The sequence below is a fragment of the Nanorana parkeri genome, unplaced genomic scaffold (genome assembly GCF_000935625.1).
Source record: "Nanorana parkeri isolate BGI_ZX_2015 unplaced genomic scaffold, ASM93562v1 scaffold34, whole genome shotgun sequence".
Lineage (NCBI taxonomy): Eukaryota > Metazoa > Chordata > Amphibia > Anura > Dicroglossidae > Nanorana > Nanorana parkeri.
In genome coordinates, this window is record NW_017306302.1 from 1806895 (window position 1) to 1828096 (window position 21202).

General features: G+C 39.3%; 1 protein-coding gene across 1 annotated transcript in view; it reads right to left on the reverse strand.

The window, feature by feature from the left end:
- The window catches only part of MAST4 (microtubule associated serine/threonine kinase family member 4), a 442223-nt gene that overhangs the window by 196973 nt on the left and 224048 nt on the right, over positions 1-21202 (reverse strand). The window contains 1 exon segment of the mRNA XM_018569292.1: positions 10917-10948. Coding sequence (XP_018424794.1) covers positions 10917-10948 — 32 coding nt within the window.

Genomic DNA, 21202 nt, shown 5'->3' on the forward strand with positions numbered 1-21202 from the left:
TTCACCACAGCTGGGTATACACAGTTAGAATTTCGAACAACCTATATCAAAACATTGTTTGAAAAAATTTGACAGAGCATGTTGCAAATTGTTTCTTGAGCAAACAAAATTCTAACTGTGAATGTGGTTTTTGTTCCAAAAACTCAGTTAATTCCAAAAACAAATGTTAAATAAAAAGGAAAATCGAAACAAAATTTTTAATGACAATCACCAAACCTCTAATGGTATTATCGATCATTCTGATGGGATTTTTCGTGCAAACGTCCGTGCAAAAATCAACCCATGTATACCCTACGTATGGATCTATTCTAGTCCAAAGAGAATGCCTCTGCACAGTTTTTAAAGCATTATGAGGCAACTAGGAGAGTTTTAGAGAAGTCCAAATAGCACTTCCACACTTTACTGCAATGATGTGAGGGGTCTCAAAAATATGTCTTGTCAAAGATGACTGCATACATAAGGAAGAAAAGTGATTTTAAGTTTAAACGCAAAAGCAGCAAGAACTATAAATGAGAAAAGCAGATGCATAAAAGTAAGGCCCAAATGAATGGTCTATACATATATTGTATATTTATGTGTGTATATATATATATATATATATATATCTCAGTGAGCCCTTATCTCAAGATAAATTACCGTCTATGAAGTGGTGGGAGACTGAATGAAACTTTTCAATTTCCCCCGGAACAATGGTACAAGATCTCATGGCCTTTGACAACATCGAGATGTTTGAGTCACTGGGAATCCCTACAGAAAATTTTACACAAGTGGTACTTTACACCACAGAAACTTGCCAGAATTTATCCCTCATCCTCACCGCTTTGTTGGCGAAATTGTGGAATGGTTGGCTCCTTGCTACATATCTGGTGGTCTTGTGTCTCCATCAGATCCTTTTGGGATTCGATTTTCTCCTTTATTTCCACAGTTACTCACCTTCCTTGTAATGGGTCCCCACAACTTGCCTTATTGGGGATTGGACTAAATGATTGGCCTTTTAATTCTAGAACTGTAGTCTCACACATCCTTATAGCTGCTCGCCTGGCAATAGCGAGAGCCTGGAAACAATCGGAACCTCCGTCACTCAGCGTAGTTGTACAAATATTAAACACGCATGTCCATTTTGAATTTTTGTTTGCAAAGGCTAATATGAAACTTCGCAAATTCACCTTACAATGGGCCTGCTGGTTGACAGACAACAGATGCCTGACTCATTTATTATGACCCCAACTAATACTCCTAACAGTGTTAACAACAAAAACACAAAAATAAAAACACCTGCTTTTACGTATATTAGTCACTTCTTAGGCCTCCACAGTTATCACATGCTTTTTATTTTGAGATGGTTGGAAGAACACTTCCTCCACTTACTGTCGTGAATATAGACTGCATTATTTACTAATAATTTATTAATTTATTAGTTATTATTATTTTCTATATGTCTGTATCCATGTTGTATTATTTTTGTTCTTATTCTTGTTCTATTAATAAAACCTAATAAATTAAAATCTTAAATAGTGTCTTTCATACAAGCAAAAGTGCAGCCTGTCCAGTCAATGTTTTATTTGCAATGTCAATGTATATTTGTAGCTCATTAAAACCATTTCTCCCTAATGTAAGAGTCTTAAACCTGCAGCCGACGTTTAAAGGTCCAAAAAAAGACATCCAATTTCAGCATTTTTTTTATCAAGCATTGTTTCACTTCAAAATCCGCAGACTCAATTGTGAATGGTACGTGCAGGGCCAACAGGTCAGTACAATCTGTGCTGTAAACGTCCAATAATAATGAGGTGTATGTGCACAAAAACTCATGCCGAGACTGAAAATCAAGCGGTTTTCCTACTGATATGTATATTTGTAATGCACTTGAGTTATTAACACTATACACCATACTGTAGATGGATAACATGTTATTCCTCTATTTTCTTTATGGCAATCCTTTTTACATATATTATTACAGAGCACTTGCTAATGTCATGCATCACTACCTCTTTAGGGTTTGGTTTATAGTGGATTGAAACTAAATTTCTGTATCGCTAACCACATTTTATTGTTGTGAACCTACATATAACCTACATACTCTTTTCTTTTCTGCCTTTTGCCATTTGGGATTTTTAGGGCTAGGCCATGGTTTTATGCATAATCAAACATCTTCTGTTTTAACTGCATAACCTGAACAAATACAAATCCACGCACTGTATCATATGTTAAAGTGACAATAAACTTGAAGTTAGACCTTAAAAATGCATTCAAGTACCTAAAACTTTAGCTTGTGTTTCACTCAGCTGTAGATCCTCAAATCTCTGAATTGGTGCTGACACTGTCCTTCCTTCTGGTCCCTGTGTGTGCTGTAAAGGAGCCACCACTCCAAGCTCACTCTCATGATGGACTACAATTTCAAAACAAATTAGTAAACTAAAGGTGAGATTGTAGTCCATCACAGATCACAGGAGTGAGCTTGAAGTGGTGGCTCCTTTACAGCATACACAGGGACTATGGGGAACAAAAGTAGCCACCCTCCAGAAGGAAGGACAGTGTCAGCACCAATTCAGAGATGATTTGAGGATCTACAGCCAAGTGATACACAAATAAGATACATTTTTGTTAATAGTTAAGGTACTTGAATGTATTATTATGGTTTAACTCCTGAGTTTAGAGTCACTGTAATATTTATTTTTCTTGTTAATGCAGTTATAGCTGGGAACGCTCTGGTTTTTCACCTAGGAGACTCCAACTACTATAATAAGCTTGATTACTGAACCACCGGTTGTGTGACAACTTCTGCTACCTAGTGTTGGATCAGTGAAGTGGCATTGAAGTGAAAGGGAGAAAGTGTGGGCTGTATTCTCATCTCCACCTTACCACTGAGAAAGTGTGCCTTCCTGGAGGCTTGTATTATAAACTGAACCTACAAATCAACTTGCACTTTTTTGTTCTCTTTTGCCATTTAGGATTTTTAGGGCTAGATGGTTTTGTGAACATACAACATCTTTTGCTTTAGTTGCATAACCTAGTCAAAAAATCCACATACTGTAGCATATTTTATTCTTTATTTTTCAGATCAATGCAGTTATAGTTGGGAACTCTCAGGCTTTCACCTAGAGACTCCAACTAATTACCATGATTTCTCATTTGGCAGTGTGACCACTCCTGTCAGTCCTTGGAGCTCTGAAGCAGTGTGCTGGTACTTGAGAGTAAGAGAAAGAAAAGGAGAAGATGTGGGCTGTGCTCTTGCCTTCTCCAATTCCTCTCTTTGGCCACTCAGCCTTTGTGTGTGGCTAGTGGGAGGGGAAGATCCTTGCATGTTGCTTCCTGGTGGCAAACTGGGCACTCGTTGCTGCCACTGTCAACGTATTGTAATGATTTCCAGTTTTTTGTGCTGAAGTGTAACAATTGCCCATTTGTTGGAGTTGTCAGGATTACCAAAGAACTTCTTATAGTGTTCTATTTCGGTCTGCCAAATATACCATTGAAAACTGTTTGGTTTATTGGTTTAAAAAGCCTGTTAATATTTTGAGTTGATAACTTTCTGTGCACAAGGATGTCCTATAGGGATGAGGAGAGCTCTATGTTTTTGTTATCCATCAGAAATGAAGTAGGCAGGGCTGGCAGTACGTGCTTAGGAATTTAGAGCGGGAAATACACAGTCTTGTCATGTCAAAGAGGAAGGTAGGATCACACTATATTTCTGGTACATCAACATTATTTATTACAGCGTCCAAGGATAAAACATGGGGAAATGTGTATATATTCCAGAGGTGTACTAGCTATATCTATTTTTATTTTACCTTGGCATATGCTTTAAATACGCAGCTGATGCTGTTCTAAGTCAGCTAAGGCTGCCCTCCAGGACAAACGCAGTCGGTTACTACACCTTGAATTGAGAACATGGTGCTTTTGACAAAACTTCTGAATAAATCCTGTTGTTGGAAGTGTTACTACTACTAATGCTCTAAATCATTTGAGATCAGGCAAAATTAATACTATGTAACTTCCCATTAGAATGCAGGTCCCATAATTACTAGATGAGTGGAAAGTCATGGATGCCATTTTACAGGAAACTGAAGGCCAAAATTCAGATTTAATTTACAAAGAGTGAAAAAAAATGTGTATAGACATGCTGATGACCATTTCCTGGGGACTGCTACTTTATGCAAACTACTAATGTTTGGGAATTATCTAATGACATGTCTGAGCAGGACACATCACATACCATGGACCTCAGTAGACCAGGAGATCACCATGCAAACTGAGCAAGAACACTTGCGGAAATGCAGTTCTTTTCAGGCGTAGCGTTGAAGGAAAATGTTGTTCCACTTACTAACCAAGTCTATGTGACTTTTTCACAAATGTAATTCTGCCTATTAAATATTCATTTTCCATAGCAAATATATTACCATATCCACAACAAACAATCAGTCAAGCTCAATATTTTATAATGCCAACTAATTAAAACAACAACACTCCTCAAGACACAGCCATAACAACTGAAAGGTATTCTGGGACTACCAAAAAGGTACAAAACACACTCATTGGCTGTTTGCGCAGTAAATTATTTAATTTGCATGTTACTTGATTTATGCATCATATCCCTGAGGATTTATGTTATTGCTACCAGAAGCTCATTTTTAACATTAAAACATCTGAACTGATGCCTAATAAATCAGAATACATTTTGTTTCATTAACCTTTGGTATTAGAGATGACATCAGTGGAGTAGCTCAATGCATAAAACAAGTTTGTTAAATCATAGATAGATTGTCCAGTTCCACTTCATAACTTCTGATTGGAGCTTTCTTAAAGCCCTTAAAGTGTAGTTCGACTTCTGCAATCAAAAATGAAAAACTACCACTATAGGTTTGTTGTGTGTTCCCATTCACGCAACACAACTAAAAATATGTATCTTTCTAGCTGTTTCTTTAGCCCTGGTTCACACCTAGGCGGCATCGCTCTTGTGCGTTTCAACAGCGTTAGCAGCATGCGGTTATTTGCGCGTTGTGCACTTTTGTATGTGTGTTTTAATGCGCGTACATGAAGACACGTGTTTTGATTGGCAGCTCATAAACCATTGTGGGCAATGGAAGAGCCGCGTATAAACACTTAAAAACACTCACAAAACTATGCAACATGTTTCTGTTGCACGTTTGTGGGCATTTCAGCGCAACTATTGCATAATAGCGCAACTATCAAACCCACATTTTCAGTAAATAATACTCAAGTTAATTCTAGGCTACAGACACGCCCCCGCGCGCGAGCGGGAAATGGCCTTAATTTAAAAACAGGCAGCGATGCCTGTCACCATACAAGCGATCCGCCGGCTGTAGAGCCGGTGGATCGCGTGTATGGGGTGCCGACCGGTAGGGGTCTAAACACCTGGTCTTGAAGTGGTTAATGAAGCCGATTAAGTACAGATCGTCATTGATCAGATTCTTACCAGGCCTCTATGGCAGCCCATGGAAGTGGTAGCACTTGGAAGTGATGGCACATTTGGCAGCCAGTGGGAGTGAATCACTTTACAAACATGTAAGCAAAGTCTGCTTACAGGGCCCCACTGCCTCCAACCAACGACATATGTCAATAGCAGCAAGAGTGTTAAACATGCTCTTTGCAGGCTTCAGGTTTTAAAAACCGGGTTAATCTCAACTCGAGCCAAAACATTTTATTTCGTTTTGGATAGAGCGGAGAAAGAATAAAAAACTTTTGCGGTCTGCAACCATATTTGGGAGATTTCCCCCCTACTTCCAATAAAGTGTGAAAGACTTCACAATGAGAAGCAAAATATACTAAGGGGAAGTTATCAAAACTGGAGCAGACAAAATCTGGAGCAACTGTGCATGGCAACCAATCAGCTTCTCTCTTCAGTTTGTTCAGTTAAGATTTGAAAATGAAAGAGAGAAGCTGATTGGGTGGCATGCACATATATATATATATATATAAAATGTATCCAACCACCCCCATTAAACATATCAAGTACTGGGGAGTCAGTGTTATGATTGGCTTTACACAGCGCACTTGTAAGGACCAAGTCCACTCACCAAATTGTGTTTTATGGCTTCCTGTCCATGTATATTCATCAATAAAGCAGAAAAGAAAGGTTTACCCCCTCACAGGGATCTGCTTGATCTTAAAGTATATCTATATCCATTTGGATAGAATGTGGATAGGTTAGAACCCCTGTCCAGTTTACTGTTATCCAGGGGAATTTTACTTGCACGCTGAACAAGAACAATAAAATCACTTGATTTCCCCGTCCACGGTAAACAGTGTGGATGGGGAAACCCTGCCTCCTGGGCTATTATATGCCAACAGACAGTTCTTGTTTTATAAGTTGGCAAGTTTCAGAATGAATGCATAGAACATACATAATGTGATACTTCATTATATTCCACTGTGCCTTTATTCTGATATAAATGGAAGAAAGTGATTGAAGAAAGCAGTCCGAATGGGACATGTTCTCATTCTAAATACATGGCAGCAAATACAGAATCTAGCAGTTTAAAATACTTGGGTGATTTTATAATCTTCCATAGATGTGATTAAATATGCCTGGCCTAATACTTATTGCCATTATAGAAAAAAGCACAAGCAATGGAACAGCAATTATCTTTATCGCAGGAAAAAAATGGAATATGAATACTGTAGGTTATTGCTGTTAAGAAGTGAAACAATGGCTACAGTAAGGAAATAAATCTAATATTGTCACTTATAAATACAAAATTGTGTTCTCGATCATATAGCTCATCACAGTCAGGAACAAATATCACCGAGCCACGGAACGGTCAAAGGCATAATTTCAGGCTTAGCCTATATCTCACTTCTATATCAACCATGACAGTTGCACTAGTCCATATATTGCCTGTATATCCGTCTCCAACCACCAGACTGGCAGTTAGAGGGGAAAAAAACCAAAAGGCTTCACTAGAGTGTAGGCGTAATCATTTCATATTAAAGCAGACCTTTCACTCAAATTCACGTATCATCTATCACCCCCATAACAAATCACTAGGTCAAAACTAAAAAAAAAAAAATATATACATTAGCGATAAATAGTATAAGTTACTTACTGTTGACCTTGGCTTCCAGTCCTTTGACCTAGGCACAAGATGGGAGCACATTTTTGTAGCATTTGGAAGCTTCAGGTTTCCAAAGAGGCTGTGTGACATGAACTGGAAACTGGAGTCTAAAGTAAATGAGTAACTTACACTATTCATTTATTTTACTAAGTTTTGAGCAGTGATTTTTTGGCTAGCAAACAGATGTAAGGCTAGTTGTGTTAACAAACAGATGAGGTCTGCTAAATACAGTGATATCATAATGCACATGGACAATGCCCAACATTGCCCATGGCTGTGCTTGCTGTGCTAGGATTTGTCTGTCCAAACAAATGATCTAGAATCATTGTATGTTAATGAGAGGGAGTTCAGTCTTTCCTTAGTCTTTCTATGGGGACAGACAGTTTGCTGTCACTTTGAAATTGAGAGAAAAGCTTGCAAAGGCCATCTACACAGACACATCTGAAAGGTAAGAATTTTTTTTTAATGGAAATGTAACACATGACAAACATGCAGTGAGATTTAACAAATTTTACTGCAAAAGTGGAAATACAGTTTACCATTCACTGGCAATTAAACTTCCTCAAGTACACATATAGCGGAATACTGATCCATATCCAGGGTCAAGTCTGCAAGACTTGACCCTGGATATGTCTCTGCTCATACACTCCCAAAATGGATGAGCAAATCTAAAGTAGGGTATACACGGGTAGATTTTCGAACGAGTGCAAGTACGAAAATCCTAATTGGAACGTTAGATAATACCACCAGAGACTTGGCAATTGTTCTAAATTTTGTCTGATTTTTGTGCCCATTTAAACTATAATTTTGGAATGAATGGAGTTTCCTGAATAAAATCCACATTCACTGTCAGAATTTCGTTCAATCGAGAAAAAATTTCCAACGTGCTCCTTCGATTTTTTTTTTAGAATGATTAGAAAGTTGAACAAATTGATTTTGTTTGTTCGAAATTCTAACGGTGTATACCCTACTTAAGACTAGAGCATGTTAGAAGTTCAGTTGTTACATATGAATACTTAACACATTTGAATTACAGCTTAAACAGCAAGTGCATAGCTGGTACTAGCCGGGGAACCATACATCAAATTTAATCTATTTTACTTTTAATTAGTTTTTTATGTGAATTTCAGCTTGTGTGTAGCCCTTTATAAGCACTGTTTTTTTTCTAAAGTACCCATTGGTGTGACTTCCCTTATGTCACACCTCTTGGAAAAAGAATATTTATCACTAGTATCCCAACTGCAGGTTTTCCAAATATATAAGGAGGATTTACCAAACCTGGAGCAGACAGAATGTGGAGCAGCTGTGCACAGTAACCAATCAGCTTCTGTCTTCAGCTTATTCAGTTAAGCTTTGAGCATGAAGGCTAGAAGCTAAATGGTTGCCATGGGCAACTGCTCAAGATTTTGTCAGCTCCAGTCTTAGCTAATTCCCCTCACATTGGTCTTTGTTTTAATATGCTCACATGTTAAAACAAAGGGCCATTCTGATAAGGCAAGCAACTACATGTACAAGGCCTGGTTCACACCTGAGCGTTTTTATGTGTGGATCTATGCACGCGGAAATGCAGAAAGAACACATTACCATTCAAGTCAATGGTAACTGTCCCCAACTTAGCATCGCAGGAGCTATTTTGGAGGTGGATCCAATGTGGTTTTGGTCCCAAAGACTTGTACTGAAATTGCCTATACATCTCTATTAACCTATTAATGTACATTTTTATAAGCAAAAATGCGCGAAACATGCAAACGCCTAGATGTGAACCTAGCCTCAAGGTAGACAGCTGGAGAAAATCTGTCTGTGAATTGTGATTCTACACTGCTACTTATTACCCATATTATTTCTTGTGTCCCAATGTTCAATGCACCATGTCTGTTAGCATATGTAGCATACTGTCCATGCCCAAAGCCAAAGCAGCTTTAGATCTAGAACTTGATTAATAGAGTCTTACACTGTAGCCTCCATAGAATCCCTATAAAAGGTTTCTTGAATAGCAAAACCCACCATATGCATGGAAAATAAATTGCATTGAATAAAGATGTGACTAAATAAGGATCTAACAAATCATAAAAGATATCAACTCGCAGTGTTTCTGAAATCAAACAGATAAATGCACATGCAATGATTAAAGGAGAGCTATGAGGTGAGTGCTTTTCACTCACCTCATAGTTCTAGCCGACCTGTGACATTGAGACTGTCACAGGTCGGCTCAGTAGATCGGGAGGTGAGCGAACACATACCGGCGTTCGCTCACCTCTCGATCCTGTCACAGAGCCGTGACAGGGGAGGGGCTGGATTCCCCCTTCCCCACTCCAATCCGCCAGCGCTGACTGGTGGAATGGACAGGGGAGGGGGCAGGTACAGCTGGCTCTGCCTCTAGATAAGCAGAGCCAGCTGTCAGTCACGCAGCTGGGCGGATCCTGGCACAATTGTCGGGATCCGCTTCAGCTGCGGCGTCTCAGTATACCGCAAGCTACAGCTCGCGGTATACTGAGCCTAGGGTGACAGGAGGACACTAGTTTGTGTTCTCCCATTACCCGGAGAACTATGGGGAAAAGCCTTAACCCCATAGTTCTCCTTTAAAGTTTACAGCAGAACTGCATCTAAATAAAAAAACTAATTGCTGATTTCTAAGAGTTAGTGAACCTTGCATACCATTAAAGAAGAACTTTACCCATACATTTAAAATTACAGCAAACACACCTTTTGAAATGTTTGGTAATGAAAAACAGATGTGTAGATAATTGGCGGCTTTGTATATTTTGCATACCTTATTTCTCTTTTCTTCCCCAGTCTTCTAACAGTTCCCATGTTAACTAAGAGCAGATTACTAGAACTCCCTTTACTTCCTGACATCTGGCACATGTGACTAGACATGTGACTAGGATTTGTGACCATGCACATCATCGCAGGGGAGGAAAATGCCTTTCCCTGAGATCTCATTAGATTGCAGATGAGATTTCCCAGCTGATGTAACCTTTCCAGGATGCAACTCTTTGGCACATTACATCAATTCTGGCAGAACTGGAGCAGGAAGTAGATGAGCTCTATTTCATTGTTCTCTTTTAAGGTTTTATTTAATCCCAACTCTAGTCAAAACGTATTCAGAGAAGTGAAGGATTAGAACTTCTGCCAAGTTGTTATTGCTATTTGAGTCCCTTCTGTGCCCTTACATTCTGTCAGGACAGGAAATGATGTTGTATCTGCCCAAAATGGACACAAACAAAACCAAAAAACACACATGGGAAAGGGCTAGAATAGCTGGTAATGTTTTTACTGCATCTTCCAGTCCCAGTGATGATCATACTCCTATTTGTAGTAAGGGCATTTCATGTTGTAGGCATCCATCATAGGGACAGGTAGTGAAGGATAATGTACCCAAGGGGGTCAAATACAGAAATAAAAACCTGACATATTTTAACCTATCATTGCTTTATCCAAAACTAAAATAAAAAATGGCTAGGAGTTAGGTTTAAAAAAAGACAGCCTGACCTGAGAACAGGGGAGACAGTAATTTACACCCTGCACAAGCTCAACCAAGCCAAACTTTCTGAAACTGACGTTAGCTAATGAAAAAGGCAATTTCTAAAAGCACATTACAGCCTTATCACCAATAACAAAAACTTCATACATGCACTGTTGGACAGAAGCTTTTTTTTTGTAGATATTTACCCACATAAGACACAATAAGCAAATGCTAATCATCAAGAGCTGCAATATTGAACTCTGCATACAACGTGTATTTTGTGCCTCGGCTGTCAATATACACACTATGAATAAAACATAAATTTTAATCCAATGTCAATCTTCACTAGAGACATTACAACAAACACCACATTTACTCACAAGCTTCCACGTCTTGGTAGGCTCAGTTCTTTCTGAAATAGAACAAAGAGGAACTTGGTTAGAGAGGAGAAAAACAACTAATATCTGCATAAAACACACAGCTGGTTAAATAGATATATTTCTCTACTAAATGTCAATGAGTGAGCTCAATGTTAAATACTGACTGCGGAAGAAACTTACCTGATAATACAAAGTAAATAAGTCGTTAACCTAAATAAGCCAACAAACAGAAGCCCACTTGAATAGGGCCATGGGGATCCTGTAAAACACTGAAGTAGTCAGAGGTGCTACAGTGACTTCAGCAATCTTCTGGGTCTTATACAGCTGCTGAGCTGAGTGAATTTCCCTCTGCTATGAAAACAAAGAATGTCTCAAGCTCGACACAGCGGCCATTTATCAAATGCCTTATATTTTTATTAATGAATGCTAGGAATTTCCTGAGTGTACCAATGTAAGTGTACATACATATTTATACTTTGAGTTCAACTTTAAGTCTCTCAAATGCAAAGATGAAAGGGTGGTTCAGCTCAGGATGGTATAGAGCAGCCTTTCTCAATTCATTCACAGCACCCTTTTAAAGTATGCAAATTCTCAAGACACCCCAGTCTAAAATGTCATAGATTTTAAGGGGGACCCCATGCAAAAAAACCCACACAAAAAAAGAACTCACATTGAAGTGCTTCCTTCAAATCAAGATCCCCCCTTTCATATGAGTCACCCTTTGCATCAGTAGCTCTCCATTCACATCAGAAGCCCCTCTTCACATCAGAGTTCCCCCTTTATATTAGGCGTCCCTTCACCTCAGTCTTCATTCCCCTTTTCACATCACATTCCCACTACCAAAAAAGTTTTGAGGCATCCCTGAGAAAGCCAGAAGACAACCTGGTTGAGAAAGGCTGGTATAGAGAATATCGGTTTGTCCATAGTACGGTAGCTACAGAGTCTGTCATCTACAAGACGTAATAGAGAGAAGAAAGGAGTTCCCAACACTTCATTTATTTTATATCTTAAGAATGATATACAGTGGGGCAAAAAAGTATTTAGTCAGCCACCAATTGTGCAAGTTCTCCCACTTAAAAAGATGAGAGAGGCCTGTAATTGGCATCATAGGTAGACCTCAACTATGAGAGACAAAATGAGAAAACAAATCCAGACAAATCACATTGGCTGATTTGGAACAAATTTACCAAATATATATAAATCTGACCGTTTTGTAACAAGCCGCTATAAGACAGACATGCATAAAACATGAACGTAAATATAAATCAAACACTGAATTGTTCTTAATAAATATTATAATCACACTAATTGTTACAGTGTTTTCTCATGCATATATTTCAGTGTTGAGTCAATATACATATAGCGATTGATGGTAATGCTTTCAAGATCAGGCAAACTATAATAATCCCATCCTAATAAACAAACCAGTCGGTCATAAATAACCAAAAAACCTGGATGGCCATAAATTCTCCACTGTAGCATTAAGCTCCAGTTGGTTAAATAACAAACAAAGCAAAATATTTATGGCCCCTTCACGAGAAACCTTGGATTATTGATTGTAACGTTTTCCAGATGATACACCGCAATCCTTCACCAAAACATATTGTAACGCTTCTAGAGGACTCTGACACTAGTGACTAAAATATCAATTTGCTGGGAATTGTCTTCTGAAATATGTCAACATTAAACTGACATTTTCATATTCACCCCGCTTTCCACTTCTATGTCAATGTGTGAATTATGGTGATAGTAAGTGGGAATCTAATGTGTTCTGCACAAGCTTAAAAGTCAATTTGATATTTTCTTGTGCTATAAAATTTACATTATTCCACAAAAATAACCTCCATATACATTTATATTTTACATAGACATTTAGTCTGTTATGATGAAGTGTATACACTGACGGGCCAGATTATTATGACCACCCCATCAGTACTTTGTTGGGCCATGAGATGACTTCGTTGGGCCGCCTCGTGACTCCACAAGATGTTGAAAGGTGATGCGAGGAATCTGACACTGCGCTGTTGCCCTTCTGTTGTCTTGTACCAGTCTTGCCACTCTCCGTTCTGCCCTAACATTGACTAGTCGCTGACGGCCACAATTCGCACGTTCAGACCCAGATTTTCAGATGACAGTCCAGTCTTTAAACACTTTAACAACAGCTGCTCTTGAACATTTAACGAATTCTGCTGTTTTGCTAATACTCGCTCCATGGCTCGGAGCGCCAACAATCATCCCACGTTCAAAGGCTGTTAAATCGCGTTGTTTACCCATATCTTCAGAAAACAATCACTTCTACTGTCGTGGTAAACAACCTGCTTCCCTATTTATAATGGTCTGGCGCTCTAGCTAATTTGCCTACAAACATCAGGTGGTCATAATAATCTGGCCACTCAAAGTGTATAAACCCAAGAACAAGTATAATATGCTGGGCTGAATGACAGAAATCACTTGATTCTCCTATCTAAGCTAAAACAGCAAGGATGGATGAATCCTCCCTGGTGGCTATTATACCTGACACACGTAGCTGTCAGAATACACAGTGACTGCACCTGATTGCTTGCAGTCACTGATCATCCGGCTCCTTTCAAATCAAACTTTGTTGAACCGGGTGGTGTCAGCACAACCGCCCATGGCTTGAATTTTGGATGATTCACAGGTATTGGCCAAAATTTTAGACTTGTATAGCAAACTTTTCTCACGATATTGTATTTATGGAGAAGCAGCATTGTCACCCTAGGGAATATGAAATGTGCTAGGACTATAGATCACCTCCCCCTTTCAACTACATTACATTGTGCAGGTAACACTGCATGAGCTACAATTACAGAGTACATAGGACAGCACTGGTTCAACAATTTCTTTTTGCACATATTGAGGGTATAATAAAACACTTTTGCAAACACTTGGTATATTTAATAGACCAAAAAGGAACGTATAGGACAAGCTCTTTGTTAGGGTTTAAATACAGTTTAAAGCTAAATTCAAAACAGAAAAATACACAGCAGGAATGCATAGATGGGAGCAATGTTACCTACCAAAGGTTTTTTATTTCTTACCATACAGTCCTGAGATTTACACAGCGCTGCTAGACTGGTGACCTGATCTTTCTCTGCAGCAGTTAAGCCATGGAGGTAGCTCACTGCCCTGCCCCATATCTATTATTGGCAAGTGAAGGAGCAGCAGTGATCTCTTCTTCTGTCAGCATGTTCCTTGTCAGCATATGTTCCCACAGCACACCTGATGGTTCCTAGTGCTGTCTCTCCCTCCCCCCTTTCTGTATGATACTGTAGAGGGGATTACAAAAGTCTGAAATCAAGTCAAATTCTAGGATTTACATTAACCACATTTAGAAACACATTTCGCATTTCAGTGAATGCATAGCTGCAATAATTATTATTATTTTACTACTGCCTTGAGTCAAGCTTTAAACATTAAAAAGTTAATGGAAGACAAATTGGCTAATCAAACAACCGGTCTGCACAGATTGCTAAATGGAAACTGTAAAGCTAACCAAAAACCATTAGATTATTTAATTTATAACTTAAAAACAAAAATAAAAAGGTAATCAATTTGCATTTCATTATTTGTGCAAAATCTTTCATTTAAGAAAACAAAGTTATTACAAGGCTTCCTGAAGAATGTGTTAATCAATTAGTGGAGAAATCACACTGGGAAAAAACAGGTTACTACAGATTTCCTTTACGTGCAGCTTTAAAACAGTTGTTTGTCAGTCTCATTTTTGTGAGAAGGAACACAACTGTTTAACTCAAGCAAAAGCTTCTTCTCATGCACGGCCACCTTTAAGTGGACTTTTATCAAAGTGATCACTGTCAAGCCAGCCTAAGAAGTAAGAAGCGTGCATTTAAAAGGTGCCTACATGTAACTTTCTCATCTCCCTTCTTCAGGGTCTTCTGCATAGTATAAGAAAACAAAATGTACAGTACATTTCCGGTCTGAATTTCACTAGTTTTTGCTGGCATCTTTGCTACAGGGGAATGCATGGGACAATATAATTCTCCTTATGCAGCTGACCATTGCACAAATTAAATATAAATCTATATTTATAGAGATGGAGGATGCTGTTGAAAATACCCCTGGCTACAATACCTTGGATTAAAAACTGCACCTTGACAGCTTGAGAAAAGGCAGTATGTGCTTTACCACTGCAAACTAAAGATGAATAAAGATAAGTAAAGAAATAAATCAGAATTCCTATGGCTAATCCCACCTTTCGTAGAGATCATGTGACAAAGGAAACATTTATATCAGTTCTTCCTTTACTCTATCCATCCCTGCAAGATTGTGAACATACCAGTAGTTTTCAGCTAACATTTGAGTATAGGTCTGCTCTAAGTATGAACCTAAATTTACAGTTGTGGATATTATGCAGCTACGTTGATTTGACCTGTTCTCTGTTAAATTGAAGATTCAGTTATACTAAATGTCACGTTGTAATTTTAAATACAAGATTAAACTTCCTTTTAACAAGAATTTTATGCACAAGTAGCTCAGTAGTTGACTAGTAAAGTAAGGTATTACACCAATTTACACATCAGCCAGAAAACGCTTCACAAGCTTTGCTTGGCAGCCACTTCAGGTCCTTGAAGATGGGGAGTATTTATGTGCATGACAGTTCCTATAAAAAGGTTCTGCAGTGCAATTTCAGATGGCTTTACAGGAATATTTAAAGGAAAAAACTTTCTCACTAATTTTCAAAGATAAAATGAACAGCGCATTGGAGTCTGAGAAAGCTGGTCCTCTAAGGGTAGTGTCACTATGAGACAAATGTCATGTACTTGGATATCAAAGGCTCTTCCTTAGAGAAGCTAGGGGGTTTCTTGTACCCAAAATGATGAAAGAATGTATTTAGCCCCAAAAGTCTGCTGCTAAAAAGGTGTCTAAACGTCGCAGCTAAGAACGTTGGGCGGTATATATTCACAGACACATCACAGGCCACCAAATGTATTCCCATACTGCACAGACAGGGCTATTTTATTAGTAGACAACAAAAATTCTGTAAGCACACCAAAACACTAAGAGTAAGGACTTGGAAGCAGGAACCCCAAAACTATTTTTATATATGCAAAAAAGACTGACCAACATTCCAAACCCCTGGTACCCAAACTGCAATCCTTTGGCACTTTTTTGTGCAGCCCTTGGAGCCCCGGCAGACAGTGATCTGTGTTTTCCTTATCTTGGTGCTTCTTCGGCCAGTAAAGGAAAATATACTTTAGACTGGCTTCTAGTAGTTAAATGGTTTGGTTTGGGTTCATTTCTTTCACAGTTACTTACTATTTTCTGTGCTGTCCATCTTTTTGTTTTTTGTCTCTGATCTTTTATAATTAATCTTGCTACTAAAAATAAATGTGGCACCAGTAATTTTTTAAAAGAGCTGTAGGAAGAACTCATTTTTGCAGGCACTAATTTGTAAAGGAGCTGTAATAGTAGTGATCTGTAGCGATCTCAATAAATGCGTCTCTGGTCTATGCTTTTGCCTGAGGAAGGGGATCCTCTGTGATCCCGAAACGTTTGTTGCTATTTACTATGCTGCACGTCAATAAATAGACGTTTGCTTATGAATTTAGAGTGCCGGTGTCTTTATCTTTACTTAACGGATGTCACCCGTTGACTACCGCAGCACCCGCTTTTCAAAAGGATTTGGCGGTCAGGAGTGCGATGGGACCATGGACTTTCTGGTCTATGACCGTCTCCTAAAACGTGTCTCTGGATTGTCTTCTGAAGCGGGTGTCCAGTCTTCTAAGGCATGTCCCAATTTTCCAACAACGGCTATAGAGTATTCATTTCCATAACCAAAAGCTTGTAGTCTAACCAACTCCTTTTGCATGTCAACAGTCTCCGACACCTTTCTGTAGCACTACATCGTTGAATATTATGTGTGGGCCTTTTGGTGAAATCAAGGGCCAGATGTGAGGCCCCCTATATCAACAAGCCAACAGAAACTGGTGCCACTTCCATGGCTGTAATTCTTCTCTACAAAAGTTGGCATCAATATTTATAGCTTTTTAACAGAGTTGTGTACATCTATATCAAGTGTGGGCTAGCTATGTATAAATGTCTTTAGACTAAATAAATACCTTTCTGCATGAGATCTTCCCATTATTTTCTAAGAAATTATGTCATCTGTCAGTAGATACAGAAGATCTAGTTAACAAGACATATTTTCTCTTTACAGAAGGCAATTCTGTCATTGGCACTTCAGCTCTAACACCCACTTTCTGTCACCTCGTGGAGCACAATAAGGTCAAGAAAATCTGATGAACCTGTCATGTTCTTTGAAGGAGGAACTCAAAGTCACTTGACACGGGGTAAACCACTATATCCTGAGGGCACTACAAATAATTAGACTGCTGTAATGTTAAAACAATATCACATTATAAGCTAGCAAACAGTTTTAATAGTTCAGTAGCCAGAGAATTTTGAGCAATACTTTTTCTCCGAGGCCTTTATTCAGGGAGCCGAGCACCTAGTATCTCAGTGATGAATGTTTATTAAAGGAGGGAGTAATGCATGGCAAAGCAGTTCACTGCTGACCTCTGACACCAGACACAGAATATCCCTCACAGGAATGATTGTGAAGCTTTCCTATAAAAGCCATTTCATTTCCACAGAGTATCGTTACTTTGTAATGGGGGAACCACATAGAAAAATATACTGCACTTAGGCTTTAAATAATGTTCAGCTTATCCTTCTGAAAATGGTGACAACACCTACACTGAATATTCATTTTATTGTTACCTAGTTTACCTCTTTTTTTATGCCACAACAAAAAAAAATGCTTTCACCCGAATAATAATCTTTATTTTCGATAAGGAACAGAAAGCATGTAAAGTCCCATGAATAATATGATTTTTGTACTTACTGTAAAAAAATGTATTTAAGTCCATTGAGTGAAACAGGAATGTATTAAATGTTAACACTACAATCTTGAACATTTCATGAGGATAGTCTTGTTGCTGTAAACATTTCCAGTAAATTTATCCTCACACCCTGCATATGTGTCACCATTCCTCTGTCCTGTGAGAATGTTTCTCTTCTATCCTGGTTAAGAATTTTAAGCCAACTATCTTTATCCAGAATATACAATTTTTGTACTTGTCGCAAAATCTTTTTCTTAAAGTCCATTGTCCTAAGACAGTCCAAAATACAGACATCAGTTAACTCTAGGGACACTGGAAAATTGCTCCCCAAAACAGTATGGAAACAGGTCACTCGCTGAGCAGGACTACCCAACCAACCAACCCAAAGTGAGACAAAGCCCTACATACTCACAAACCAAGCCAGTAAGAACTGGATAAGGGTCGTAGCCAGGTGGAAGCGAACAAGTCACTGTAGGCATGCAGTGGTGTGTAAAAAAAAAAAAAAAAGGACCAATTGTACCAAGATGCATTTCAAACAGTGGGAGCATCGGGGAAAATACTTCCTTCTGAGGAAAAGAACAAGGATTGCATCTGCACAACATTCTCTGTAGCGGATGACGTCAGCACCAAGATACCAGTGTCCAAACCTCGGCAGTATAACCCATACATCTAAGATTACATACCTGTGTCTCTCAATTGAAAAAAACTATTGTAAAGCGCTGCACAAACTGTTGGCGCTATATAAATCCTGTATAATAATAATAATAATATAATAATGACAAACACTTTTAGTTATAGCTTCCCTTTAAAACACTCAGGATCTATTCACATGTTTGAGGTGCAATAATGCAAGTGCACTGACACATGTTATGCCACGCATTCATTAAAATGAGTTTCCTAATGCTTTTAAAACACAACAAAACAGGTACCTGCACTATTTTAGCAGCGTAGTATCCCACGTGCTGTTGTGCATTACTGTGCGACATGATATATTGCGAAGGTGCCATTCAGAATGTGCATTACTGCAATAAAACTGTGTGAATCTGGCTTAATATATACACAAAGCACTGAGATTGTCATTACTGAAATTTAGATGAGTCACCCTGATCCCTGAACCTTTTCCACAATTACTTTTTCTGCACTACTTGCTAAACATTTTAGGCTGGGTTCACACCTGGGCGTTTTTCAGCACTGATGGAAGCGCTGAAAAACGCTCAGCAAGTGAAATCCTATTAATTGGTATGGGCATGGCTCACACCTGGGCGTTTTTCAGCGCTGATCGAAGCGGTGAAAAACGCCCAACGCTCAAAATAGTACTTGATCTTCTTTTGGGGCTGATTTCTGCGCGTATCCATTGGTATTCCCGAGTGTGGCTTGTGGTTAACAAAGCGGTAACCCCGAGCCACACTCGGGAATACAGGGTAGGTCTTACCCTGTCCGCGATCGCTGCTGTGTCCTGCGGCCGCTGCCGTCTTCTGTCCCTTGCGAGCGTCTGCGTAGCAGGGGGGCGGAACCAGCGGGAAGTTTAAAAGTAAAAAAAACTAAAAAAAGAGGAAAAAATAAAATCATACCGCCAGGGAGGTTAAAAAACAAGCGTGAACGCATGTTTCATTGCACAAAAAAAACGTGCTAAAAACGTGCTTAACAAAACGAGCATAATACGCGCCTATAGGAACGCCCAGGTGTGAACCCAGCCTTACAGTTAGGCTATGTTGTTTCAGGACGTTTCTTTCTGCAGGGCTCATTGCTAGTTTTATTAAAGCCCATCTACTGCCAAAGATATGTCGATGTATTGTTGGGTCCAGTTACTGGGCGAGTAGATAGGAAAACCCCAAATTTCTAGCAGCACCATAGTCCCTGTTCATTCCTATGGCCCCCTGTTCACATCTGAGCATATTGTCGCAAGCAGAAAAATGCCTGTTGCTGGAAAAAAATATACAGGGGTGCGGGATTCCTATCACCTGACACACATGATATGCAGTTCCGGTCACCATGCATGTGTTTTTTTTTGGGGGGGGGGGGGGGCGGGGGTTTATTTTTAGCCCTGCTGAGGGCAAGCAGGGCTACATGTACAGCAGGGAGAGCAGACGCTCGTTTTGTACAAAAGATCTGGGCAGCTGCACACTTGAAGCGGACCCGTCGCTCCCCCTTCCCCACTGTGGTTTTTGGGGTCCCCTGCTCTTTTGGGGAACCCGGGACCATGGCAAATGACTTTAGGATGGAGAGCAGGGAGCAGCACGGAGAATATCCATTCTCCTATCCACTCTGTGTGATTAGTGAGATGGACGCACTGTACTCACAGCACTTCCTGTCTAAGCTGTCAAAAGCTGGGCTACACAGGAGATCCCGCAAAATGCTGGGCTCGATCTTGTATATTGGAGGGCAGGCTTCATAAAGAGAGCCTGTCACCTCCAAATGCTATCCCATAGGGACTTCTTCCCTTTATTGCTATCACATGGGGCTAAGTGAAAGGAAAAAAAAAGTGAGATTTTTTTTTTTTTTTAAAGTGATAAAAAGTACAAAATAATACAATAAACATAACAAACTAAAGTCATAAAAAGTAAAAAATAAATGCAAATTAAAATACATAAGTAATAAAATAGAAATTTTTAAAAATAAAACCAATCCCTCCTCCCCCGCCATCTGCATGGAAAGAAACACGTGCAGGGCATTTTGTGTGTGTTGAGTGCTGCCCCCATTCCACTGTGTGTCATATTATGGTAGCCGGGCTCTCCAACATGCACAATGTGCATTAAAGGGCAAGTTTACTTTCCCAAGTAATTTGAGAAAATGTAATTACCCACAGAAATCTGGTCCTCTTCCCCCCCCTGCTGTACTTACCTGTCGCCGAATGGTCCTTTCCCTCTGCCGGTACAGGTGTACTATCTGTACCCCATCATGCCGTTCAGCGCAGCCTTGCGCTATGGATTTTGAATTTCTTAGCACGGTTAAATGCGGTTTTGGTTGAAACTCTCTCTTGTATCACGACAAGTCGATTGTCATGAGGGACAAGTAGATTGAGCCCCCGCTTTAGTCCTTGGACAAGTCGTTTAAATAAAAAAACTTTCCACACCCCCAGTACACTTTTTGGCAGAATACATCGCTATTCGATCCCATAAGGAAACTTTGCGCAACAAAATGAATGACAAAACGCTCAGGTGTGAACAGGGGCCTTAGAAATGAATAGGATTCCTTGTCTTTAGCATTTTGTTGGCCTTAGCTTTGAAAAAACACCTAGGTGGGACTTAGGGTGTCATTGTTACATAAAAAGAGAGCTGCTGCTGTCTTCTCTGTTCAAAATGTTATACATAATGTTCCAAACAGTGCAAGGTATGCATCTGCAAACTGACAGTTAAAATCCTTGAGATGTTTACATTATTCCCAAGGGGAATTTTTTTCCCACAA